At 41.5% G+C, this 12,885-nt stretch overlaps 1 protein-coding gene across 1 annotated transcript in view; it reads right to left on the bottom strand.

The window, feature by feature from the left end:
* ADAMTSL1 (ADAMTS like 1) overlaps window positions 1-12,885 on the bottom strand; it is a 689,739-nt gene that overhangs the window by 295,932 nt on the left and 380,922 nt on the right. The window contains exon 3 of the mRNA XM_077816448.1: window positions 151-264. Within this exon, the coding sequence (XP_077672574.1) occupies window positions 151-264 (114 nt within the window). The remainder of the gene's footprint in view (window positions 1-150; window positions 265-12,885) is intronic.

The raw sequence follows: 12,885 nt of genomic DNA, 5'->3' as shown, positions 1-12,885 counted from the left end.
CATGTATTTAGACACCACATTTCAACAATACAGACTGATAAAAATATGAAAAAACCTGGCTCGATTTTTTGAATACCTAAATATAATGCACTCTAGCATGACAACATGACAAGCCATACATAGCTCTTTAAGCTGTAGCTAATCACTTAGGTTGTACTTGTGACAACATGGCATGGTGCAGGTGTCATTCCACAAACAAAACTGCCTGGTGGTTGGGTGGAGACACACAAACCTTGACACGTAGTCTGGAGAGCCGGAACATCTCTAAAATGGGAGGGACCAATTCAGTTGGTGCTCCCCTCACCAAAACTCCCCAAAAAAGGTTATTGAGTAACAACATACTCAGCCAGTGAACTGTAAGATGGAAACATTACATCATCAGAATACGCTTTCACTGCCAAATAAGTGATTTTGAGAGCAAAGAACTATTGGCTGACAATTTCAAAGTGGTGTTCTCACTTGATTACCATTTTTGTGGGTGTCATTTACTCCCCCCGACATGCCATATACAGTACACAGATGACATGCACGACACATGCCACAGCATTTTGCAGCTTCATCTTCTATTTTAGATAAATAAATCTTGTCCCTGTATGTTTGCCCACACTTGGTCTTGGGAACTCAAAAAGAAAACTGCACCCCTCGTGCTCCTTCTGGAAGCTATAAAAGATGACAAATTAAGTTCATAAATATATCTTAGTTTATGTCTCCTTTGAACAGCTTTTTATCTTTTGAAATTTCAAAGTGCTGGTCTTCTGAGGAAAACGAGTCAGGTTTCCTTTGACATAACGGGAGCAAGATATAACTGTCATGGAGGAAAATACTATATTTATGCCTCCACATAATCCATTCGTTGCTTTATGGAACTAAGGTCTTCTAAGGAGTGTTACAAATCCAGTTAATGCTTCTGCATGCTGTATTTTGTGTTTGGTTCTGTGATTGAGCTGACAGATGTGGAAAGCACATAAAGGTCTCTAAAGTAAATGTATACATATGCTGATGAGCTCAGCTTATTTCTGCTAAAGCTGGCATCAACCTGAGCTTAATTCTTTTCCTCCAGATAATGTTGCTTGGCTTGATGTGCTTTTTCTTACACTAATTCCACACATTCTGGGGCTCAACGAACATGAAAACAGAAAACACTGGGATACCATGTTAGTACATGAGCTCATACTCAGTCATCTCCCTACAGACAGGAGACAATATTGTTGAAAAAGAAATCTAAGTTAACCACTCCATTTCAAGGTCACAACTCAAACCCACAGCATTTGAGTTTTCTGCATTCAAACATCAGTGCCTCTTGTGATATCGGTGATTCACCTAATGTCACTCAGGGCCACCTGAACCTATCAGAGCTATACTGCCTTTCTCCAAAATGTGGGTGAGAGATGTTTAGGGCCTGGCTTTCAAAGACACACATGAAGTGACATGAGACTAAGTTCCATAGGATCATACACAGGTCATATTTGTACAAATGAGCCCAATGAGCATATGTTTAAATAATAGATTTATAATCTTCTCCTACATTTCCTATATCCTGTAGATAGAAGATCATAATAAAGAATGCTGTACTCACATGAGCATCAACTACCATGAGCAGAATATGGAGGACAGAGGACTTCATGAAGCAGGGCAACAAGGGCTTGGATCCACTAGTTCTATTCATACTAACTAGTGTACAAAAAGCTACAAAACATGACTGACCAAAGTGGAGCTGCTATGTAATAATGTTATGAATACTGAGCTGTAACAATTGTATGAACCCTGTCTGTGATCTGGACAGTGAGGGTAAGTTGTTGTAAACTGGGGTTATAAATCTTTCCTATGTGAATGCATTGATTTACTAAGACCTGAAGAACCACCAAGCATGGCTTCCCAGATAAGGACATCTAGGTCATCACTTGAAAGACAATGGGGAAAGTTACTGGCTTTATAGATTCTGTGTCCTGTCACCAACATGCTCTAAGCCTTGTTTTCCAGGAGCTGCCCAGAGAGTGCCAGTGAGCTCTGACAGAAAGACAAGGTAACACAGTGGAAAGCTCCGCAGAAAAGCCTATAGGCAGTTAGACATTCCAAAGTCCACACGTGGCAGATGGTCAAACATCTGGAAAACAGGCATGCATATAGGCTGTTTTATTGTTTTTAAGATCTGTTTTTCCTCATATGCTTTTGTTCTAAATAAAATGATACTTTGCTTTAAGAAGGCTGTTTGGTCAATGATTACAACTGTCACTGCTGCATAGGGAGTGGAACTGCAAAGTCTGAGCCTAAGGCCTGGTCTACACTACAGAGTTAGGTTGACATAAGGCAGCTTATGTCGACCTAACGATGTCAGTGTACACACTACCAGCCTTGTTCCCGCCAGCGTAAGTGTCCTACTACTCTGACATAACCCCACCTCCATAAGAGGCGTAGAGCTTATGCTAGTGTAAGTAGGGCGATACTGTGTCTGTGGAGAGACTACTTTCCTTACATCAACTGTTGGCTGTCTTGTCAATGTCACAGCTCTGCTGGAGCCATGAAATTGGGAAGAATGCTGGCTCCTGGCTCCCCAACTGGTCTGCTGCCAGGTCTCCACTCCAAGTCAGGCTACCACCCAGGCTCCTGGCTTTGCCTGCTGCCCCTGGAGTCCCAGCTCCCCGCTGGGAGAACGGCACCTGACTAGACTCTGGGCGCAGCTTACCCCCACACTCCCAGCTGGGAGCGCAGAGGCAAGAAGTCCTGGGGGGGGGGCGCAGCTGGGCTCCCACCAGCCCCTCCCCCACTGCCCCTCTTCACTGCGTGGAAGCGCTCCTGGTGAGGATGTGTACCTCCAACAGAAGGAAGATAGTGTGGACATCGGGCTAATTTAAGATTGTAGTGTAGACAAGCAAAGTCAGACTTGCTGAAGTAACCATGGGGACTGCAACCGAATACCTGGACTGAGAGTGGGAGAATCACATGATTCCACCCTGAGAGACAAGTGACTGCCAGAAGCCAGAGACCTGCAAGGGTGCACTTAGAGACACTAAAAGAGGTCAGAGGTACAGTTTGTCCAGTAACGGACAGTGACATCTGTGGTGAAACTCTCAGGATGGCAGATAATGTGTACAAACAATTTTTTTTTTAACTGAAACCAAATTAGGAATGAAGTCCAACTGGAGAAACTTCCTTTCTGTCCCTACTTGATGGAAGAGAAATCTCACATTGTCAGCATGATCTCCCTCCCCCAAAAGGATGTCTGCCACGTTCAGGAGAATGCTGCAGGCATGAGAGTTGCTTCAGGGGAACTGGGGGAGGATGAGCCCAGAGAGAAGCGAGTGACTAGACACATTGTATAGCAATTTGAAAGCTTTTCTTTTAGATTACTCGATTCAGGACAAAATCTTTTATATATATATTTACACACACACACACACACACACACACACACACACACACAGTGAATTCCTGTTTAAATTGAGCAGAAAGTAATTTCTCTCCGTGAAGCAATAAACCACCATGAGGATTTGGGCATGAGGCCAGATTTGCTCCTGAACATGAAATCCCTATGGGCCTTTAGGTCACCAGTGAAACGCCCTGGAAAATTTAATTAAAGTGGGTTACAGGAAGAACTATGGGGCTGATATAGTTAGTTGGCTACCACTAAATAAGAGAGTGTGTCTTATAAGCATGACATGCCCAAGTCCGGAATGAAAGTTAAATATTTCAATGACCTTGCTATAATACAAATAATATGGTAACCAGATGACAACACACACCATTTCTAGCTATTCTTAAATACAATTTTGGGGGGTAAAATTATTTCCTGCCTTTCCTCAAAGAAAACATTATTATTATTAGACACACAAAAAACGCTGATGCTACTCATTTTTAAAAATGACTATATTTTCTCACAGTGAAATTATTTTTAGGAACTAATCAGCAGAAGTGGAATCAACTAATCCCTTTATATAGGAACTAGGTTTCAAATGATTTGAGAACCAAAATATCTGCCCAATGCACAGGGCACCTGATTCAAACAAACTATTTTATACAAAGAATATTAGAATAATTTTGAATGTAATTTTATTGTGGGGGCGGGGGAGAGAGGAGGTGAGACTTGATAATGTCTCAGTAGTGAAAGAGCAAACAATAATTGGATAGCAAGAGCATAGACATTTATGAGGTATTTCATAATATTAATTAATCCTCAACTGAAGCAAGGCAGTGTGTTTTGTTTTTCCATATATACAGAGCAACCATATACTTTCATCCAGAACGTCCTTAATAGAAAATAAAGAGAACAACCAAAACAAGAAAACAGGCAGATTTTCATGAGACAACACACAGGATTTGAGTCACTTTGGAACAAGGGGCCCACAAAATACAAATTGCTACTGTATGGGCTGATGGAACTTCTCTCCACTTAAAATACAGTATATAAAAACACATCATAACATCATATAACAAACACATCATCAAACACCATAGAAACAAGGAACATATACCAAAGTCAGCATTCACCCTCAGTCCCCACAGACTGATACCTGGGATAATACAATTATTTCCTAATTAAGTGCAGGGAAACTATTGTGATATTCCAAATACCTTGGATAACTCTGCCTAAATGATTTTTTTCAATGGCAACCAATTTAAGACATTGTATAATTCAATAGCTGTAATAGGTTTTTGCCTTGAATAAACAAAAAGAACAGGGTGATCTTACAGGACCCCTGAGAAATCTGCATCCAAGTTAACATATACTTAGGGCTGTCAAGTGATTAAAAAAATTAACTGCAATTAATCGCACTGTTAAACAATAGAATACTATTTATATAGAGATTTTTTTTTGACAAAATTACTCGGCCACCCATTTGCAATAAAGTAATTCATGTATATCTCTCTTAAGATTCAGAAATGTAGCTATAAAAAAGACTTCTTGTTGCAGACACAGTATTTCCTCCTCAGATTTCTTCCTGCTCATAATTGCTTAATTTACCAATAATTTCTGGTTATCTAGGTCCTGCAGCAGGGGAGGGAGGTAGAGAGGCAGCAGGCCCAGGCCTCTAGTCCCTGGAGCTAGAGGAGGGAAGCAGAGAATCAGGGCACTCAGGTTGGACAGCACTTCCTGAAAGCTTTGTTCAGTTTCATGGGCAGAAAGTGAAGTTGACAAGAAGCCTTCCAGGTGGGTAGTCCAGGTGTTTTCATGATAAATCAAAATGTTTTGGAAAAAACAAAATTTTCTCTTTGAAAATTTTGGTTTTGCAAAAAGGGCATTTTTCATCAGAAAATCATTCAGATGACATTTTTGACCAGCTCCAACTGTGATCCAATATTCCAGATTAAATGCCTCTAGTAGAGATGGACCTAACTCATGAAATTTGTATCTGTATCAAAACTTCTCCAAACTCTTAATGGATTGGTATTTGGTGTCAGGGCCGGCTCCAGCTTTTTTGCCGCCCCAAGTGGCAAAGAAAAAAAAAAGAAGCAGGGCCTGCAGCCAAATTGCCACCAAAGAGGGAGAGAGGGAGTGAAGCACCCGCCGCCGAATTGCCGCCGAAGACGTGGACGTGCCACCCCAGTCACGGACAGAGTGCCGCCCCTTTCTATTGGCCGCCCCAGGCACCTGCTTCCTTCGCCAATGCCTGGAGCCAGCCCTGTCTGGTGTTCAGCTCACAACCCATCCCTATTCTTGATTTGTACCTTCTGAGGAAGAAATCTCTGCAGCTACTTTTAAGGCCTATCTGGACACATTTTCAAAATGTGGCCTACATATTTGCAAAAAATCATTTGCTAATACCAGTGCTGGAATATACCCATGCAAAGAGAATTTGTACATTCTAGATTAGATGTCTGGTTGAGCCTGTCTATTTTAATGTTGTCCTTAATGCATGTTGCATTTGAATGCTCAAATTTGCTTTCCCAGCACAAGATGAAGAGGTGAAAACCTCTGCAAACTACCTCAAAGTCTTCCTCCTGAAGTGGAGCAAATCCAAGATGGCAATCAGGATTTCATTGTTCCTGCAAAGGTGCATATTTGCTGCTGAATAAGACAGGACTCTAGCTACAGATGAATAAAGTGTATTTTAATTTGCCTCACACCCAGATAATACAACTGCAAAAAAAGTTTGTAGGGCCAGATCCTCAGCCAGTGTAAACCAGCATACTGAGCATGCTAGAAGCTCAATACATATATTAGCACAGTCACATCCATTTTAGTGTTATATCGTCTTCTTTGCAGTCACCCTGATAGCAGTAATTTGATACCTGTTTCACAACCATGCTTCATTAAAGGGGAAAAAAAAAACAGCTTCATTTTCAGATATCATTTATTGGTTTCTGAGTGAGGGCGAGTTTGCTGTGCTGCCACTTAGAAACATGTTTTAACTTGTAGACTGAGGACTTTTGGGAAGAGGGCAAATGAGGGAGAATAAATATGGATCAGGAAAGTGATCTTTTACTGCCTCTTTTTTTAACTGTATCTACCTTTTTTCAGATGTGATACTTTCCCTACAGAATGGATTACAGCTGGAGCAAGTCATTGGTTATTGGAGGAGTTAATTTATCATTATTTCCTATTACAACCCCTCTCCCCCAATCTTAAAACAGTTATCGTCTCTTTGCATTTTTAAATGGCATTTGTCCAAAGAGAGACTCTTTTAGGATCGCTAGGAATTAGGAGCTCAAATCCTATTTTCAGAAGTGATTTAGGAACTTGAAAGCCTAATTCCCATTAACTTGGAATGAAACAAAGGCTCCTAAGCACCCAAGGCATTTTTGAAAATGTCACCCTTTGTCTCTGATCAATACTGCTTAATTTCCCATGCTAACAACCTGTGTCTAAAATCATCTAACTTTTCCCGTATAGGCTTTCTCACCAGTTCTTATTTTACGCAGGTTTCAGAGTAGCAGCCGTGTTAGTCTGTATCCGTAAAAAGAAAAGGAGGACTTGTGGCACCTAAGAGACTAACAAATTTATTAGAGCATAAGCTTTCATGAGCTACAGCTCACTTCATCGGATGCATACAGTGGAAAATATAATGGGGAGATTTTATATACACAGAGAACATGAAACAATGGGTGTTACCATACAGACTGTAACAAGAGTGACCAGGAAAGGTGAGCTATTACCAGCAGGAGAGCCGGAGGAGGGGTGGGGGGGGGGGCTTTTGTAGTGATAATCAAGGTGGGCCATTTCCAGCACTTGACAAGAACAGTAGGAGAGGAAATAAACAAGGGGAAATAGTTTTACTTTGTGTAATGACACATCCACTCCCAGTCTTTATTCAAGCCTAAGTTAATTGTATCCAGTTTGAAAATTAATTCCAATTCAGCAGTCTCTTGTTGGAGTCTGTTTTTGAAGTTTTTTTATTGAAGAATTGCCACTTTTAGGTCTGTAATCGAGTGACCAAAGAGATTGAAGTGTTCTTCTACTGGTTTTTGAATGTTACAATTCTTGACGTCTGATTTGTGTCCATTTATTCTTTTACATAGAGACTGTCCAGATTGACCAATGTACATGGCAGAGGGGCATTGCTGGCACATGATGGCATATATCACATTGGTAGATGTGCAGGTGAACGAGCCTCTGATAGTGTGGCTGATGTGATTAGGCCCTATGATGGTGTCCCCTGAATAGATACGTGGACACAGTTGGCAATGGGCTTTGTTGCAAGGATAAGTTCCTGGGTTAGTGTTTTTCTTGTGTGGTGTGTGGTTGCTGGTGAGTATTTGCTTCAGGTTGAGGGGTTGTCTGTAAGCAAGGACTGGCCTGTCTTCCAAGATCTGTGAGCGTGATGGGTCATCCTTCAGGATAGGTTGTAGATCCTTGATGCATTGGAGAGGTTTTAGTTGGGGGCTGAAGGTGACGGCTAGTGGTGTTCTGTTTTCTTCTTTGTTGGACCTGTCCTGTAGTAGGTAACTTCTGGGTACTCTTCTGGCTCTGTCAATCTGTTTCTTCACTTCAGCAAGTGGGTATTGTAGTTGTAAGAACGCTTGATAGAGATCTTGTAGGTGTTTGTCTCTGTCTGGGGATTGGAACAAATGCAGTTGTATCATAGAGCTTGGCTGTAGACAATGGATCATGTGGTGTGGTCTGGATGAAAGCTGGAGGCATGTAGGTAAGTATAGCGGTCAGTGGGTTTCCAGTATAGGGTGGTGTTTATGTGACCATCTCTTACTAGCACCGTAGTGTTCAGGAAGCGGATCTCTTGTGTGGACTGGTCCAGGCTGAGGTTGATGGTGGGATGGAAATTGTTGAAATCATGGTGGAATTCCTCAAGGGCTTCTTTTCCATAGGTCCAGATGATGAAGATGTCATCAACGTAGTGCAAGTAGAGTAGGGGTGTTAGAACAATGCTTCCTCAGGTCTCGTCCCCTAAGTCAGCCATAAAAATGTTGGCATACTGTGGGGCCATGCAGGTACCCATAGTAGTGCCACTGATTTGAAGGTATACATTGTCCCCAAATGTGAAATAGTTATGGGTGAGGACAAAGTCACAAAGTTCAGCCACCAGGTTTGCCGTGACATTATTGGGGATACTGTTCCTGACGGCTTGTAGTCCATCTTTGTATGGAATGTTGGTGTAGAGGGCTTCCACATCCATAGTGGCTCGGATGGTGTTTTCAGGAAGATCACCGATGGATTGTAGTTTCCTCAGGAAGTCGGTGATGTCTCGAAGATAGCTGGGAGTGCTGGTAGCATAGGGCCTGAGGAGGGAGTCTACATAGCCAGACAATCCTGATGTCAGGGTGCCAATGCCTGAGATGATGGGGTGTCCAGGATTTCCAGGTTTATGGATCTTGGGTAGCAGATAGAATACCCCTGGTCGGGTTTATAGGGGTGTGTGTGTGCAGATTTGTTCTTGTGCTTTTTCAGGGAGTTTCTTTAGCAAATGGTGTAGTTTCGTTTGGTAACCCTCAGTGGGATCAGAGGGTAATGGCTTGTAGAAAGTGGTGTTGCAGAGCTACCTAGCAGCCTCTTGTTCATATTCCGACCTATTCATGAAGATGACAGCACCTCCTTTGTCAGCCTTTTTGATTAGAATGTCAGAGTTGTTTCCGAGGCTGTGGATGGCATTGTGTTCTGCACGGCTGAGGCTATGGGGCAAGTGATAATCCTTTTCCACAATTTCAGCCCGTGCACGTTGGTGGAAGCACTCTATGTAGAAGTCCAGTCTGTTGTTTCGACCTTCAGGAGGAGTCCACCCAGAATCCTTCTTTTTGTAGTGTTGGTAGGAAGGTCTCTGTGGGTTAGTATGTTGTTCAGAGGTGTGTTGGAAATATTCCTTGAGTCGGAGACATCGAAAATAGGATTCTAGGTCACCACAGAACTGTATCATGTTCGTGAGGGTGGAGGGGCAGGAGAGGCCCCAAGATCGGACAGATTCTTCTGCTGGGCTAAGAGTATAGTTGGATAGGTTAACAATATTGCTGGGTGGGTTAAGGGAACCACTGTGGTGGCCCCTTGTGGCATGAGTAGTTTAGATAGTTTAGTGTCCTTTTTCTTTTGTGGAGAAGCAAAGTGTGTGTTGTAAATGCCTTGTCTAGTTTTTTTAAAGTCCAGCCACGAGGAAGCTTGTGTGGATGGTTGTTTTTTTATGAGAGTATCCAGTTTTGAGAGCTCATTCTTAATCTTTCCCTGTTTGCTGTAGAGGATGTTGATCAGGTGGTTCCGCAGTTTCTTTGAGAGTGTGTGGCACAAGCTGTCAGCATAGTATATAAAAACTCTCCACTATATTGTCCACTGTATGCATCCAATGAAGTGAGCTGTAGCTCACAAAAGCTTATGCTCTAATAAATTTGTTAGTCTCTAAGCTGCCACAAGTACTCCTTTTCTTTTTATTTTACACAGTATCTCCAATCTAGCGTGCCACAATTAAATACAAAGCCTGATGATCAATATTACTTGTCTCCAAGCACATGATCATAGTTGACAGAGATGTCATAGCCAATGTTAATTAGCATGCAGTGGCCTCCAAAGTGCACAGTGGCAAGATGAGCTGCAGAGACTCATGCACTTCCAGATGCCAGCTGCACGCTTCAGGTATGAAGTAAGGTATCAAATGAGTGGCCACTGACTTCAAAAGCCAGATTGCAGGTAGCAGCATTTTGACTAGGATTTCAATTAAATGAGAGTTTGTTAGTAATTTATAAACATATGCTTTCCAGCAGTCAGAGCCCTTGACATGGCTTGGAGAAGTGTTGCTCTTGTTCTTCAAAGCCTGTACATCACTGAGTATTTGTCCCAGTAATTGAAGTGAATTGAATATTGATGATATTTGCCATGTTCCTAACTCAGGATACTCAAGTTCTCCATTTACAAAACTGATGCAGCACAGACATACAAGCTTCCCACGTTGCCTTAATGTGACTCAGCTTTGCCCTGGAGAGATCAGAGGGGAAATCCTGGCACCACTGAAGTCAATGGCAAAACTCTGATGGATTTAAAATGGAGCTAGAATTTCTCTCCCAGACTGGGGTGACTGGGTACTTTTCCTCCCAAGGTCCATCCAATCCTTGGTCTCTTTACTTAGATGGCCATCAAGTGTGTCCACTGATATAAAATCTGATCTTAATATCTGTTCACTAGGAACACCCTGCCCATGTGAAAAAGTTCTATAGTATTTAATAGAAAAATGATAACTTTTTATTGGTTTTTATTAAAGACCTTATGTTTATATCCCTGCTGAAAAATCCTATGAGAAAGCTCAAAAATCCTATAGAATGGATTTCATTGCCTACTGAATTCTGTAGTATTTAGAGTAATTTCTATAGAACCCACCTGGTTTAATCCCTGTTACATTCTATAGGATGTTTCCATAATGAAGGATTGAAACCACCAATTTCATTCACATAGACCAATGAACCACCATAAAATGGTGGTAACATTCCATCACTGCCAATCTGAGCCTCAGTCCTGCAAACACTTACCTACGTGACTAACCCTTTGCTGATGTGAGGAGTCATCCCATTGAAGTAACTAGGACTACTTGTGTACGTAAAGTTATACACATGCTTAAACATTTGTGGGCTCAAACTCCTAGGCTTGATTTGAATCTGTGTCCTAAAGATGAAAATAACCCAAGATAAGCCTTTTGCCATCCTTAGCGTTCTTTGTGGAGAGCAGCGGGCACCATTAGTAGATACAGGGGGAAGGTGTAGTAGCTAGGAGAATTTATTATGCACTCTATTTCTTCACTCTGCTAAAGAACTAGACAAACAACAGCAAAGCAGTACACAAATTCAAAGAAATTACACAAATATATAAATGATAACACCCCCTTTCTAGAGGTGGTGGGGTTTTTCCTGACTTGAGTCATCAAAAAATTCCTGAAGACTGTTAATTGCTATAATTTCACAACAGATTTTGCAAGAGTATACAAGCTTTGAAGTATCTTGGGTGTAATGATGCCGGTTTCATTTTTTGAAAAAAGGGAATGATATATGGCCTTTAAAATTTAGCAAACATTTTTTATACTAAAGGAGTTCTGATTTCATTCCATCAGATGCTTAAAAATGAAGCTGCATCAGCAGAAGTAGTTAACTGTTGCTATACAGAATGAAGGCAACACAGTAGATGGATGTCTGGTCAGCCTATGGTATTAAGGGATTTTCTGAAGAAATTCTGATGACCACAGAGCTTAAAACAATAGAGAATTAATAAAATACTTATGCCAGCAATAGTAATAATGTATATTGCTAAAACATCTTTTATCCTGAAGGATTGCTAGAGCGCGGTTGCCATGCCTACTCCCAGCAAACCTAATGCTTAACTCCTGCCAGCAAACCTAATGCTTAACTCCATTCTGGTCACCAAGATGCTCCAAAATACACTGCATATTACACAAAAGTGCTGCAAAACTAGTGACCGGACATCTTTCCAGTCCCCAGAAGACACACTTATTGTTGGGAGGAGCAGAGCTCTCTTTATCAACCCTCCTCAAAAAAAGGGGGTGGAGGGTTAGAGGCAAGAAGAACAGTGGGGCAAGCCAGCCAGTCCCCCCCTGAAAGCCCCAAAAAGTTGGGAATGAGCCATCTGTCTTCTCCTTTGGTATGTCTTGGCCAAAAGATAGAACTTCTATCAGTGGAGTGACATTTATCACCAGATTGGGGAAATGGTTCAGTACCAACTCAGAGGTTCACCTACTGAACTACAAACACATCTTGATTTTTTTCTGGAGGTCTCCCATACAAAGCCTAACCAGGCCTGTTCCTGCCTAGATTCTGAGCCTAAACTGAAGGTGAAAAAGAAGGAGCCCAACTCCTCAGTCCATACTGGACTATCTGAAATGTAGTATTATCATGCATGAAAATTCCCACTGTTATTCGTAGTATAGATTAGGTTTAAATTTTGTAGGTCTGGTGTTGTGTATAGATCCAGGATACACTGCACAATGGTTTTGCTTCATAATTTACTCTTTTAAAAAAATGTACTAGCTTTGGAAGGAATTCAAATGGAATCCTATAGAGTATGCAGCCAACCTTCAAAGGTTCCATGGTTTGATTTGGATCTGACTTGAAAAATTGGAACCCTTATATGAATCTTTGGGAAATGAAGGAAGCTTGGAGGAAAAAACAAAAACAAGAACACCAGGACCTTCTAAATAGTGACATGCCTAAAACAGTCTTCAATTAAACCCACCATTAGAAGAGTATGAGGAAAAGTCCATCTTCATTTGAATTAGAAAAAAAAGCTTTCTTCAGTACAGAAGCAGTGCCAGGATGAGAAGGCACAAAGCACCCTCTGTTATCAGGGAGATGATACTATTTCCTTCTACAACACACAGAGGGTGTAGGAGGAAGAGGGATGTGCCAAGATGCTTATAACAAGAGAGGCGGGATCTGTGCTTATATGAGTTTATGGAAACTAATAGAAAAGCATGGGATGTAAGTTATAGATAACACTGCCTTTGGAAGGACAAA

Source organism: Eretmochelys imbricata, chromosome 5 (genome assembly GCF_965152235.1).
Source record: "Eretmochelys imbricata isolate rEreImb1 chromosome 5, rEreImb1.hap1, whole genome shotgun sequence".
NCBI lineage: Eukaryota > Metazoa > Chordata > Testudines > Cheloniidae > Eretmochelys > Eretmochelys imbricata.
This window is presented reverse-complemented; position numbering and strand designations above follow the sequence as displayed.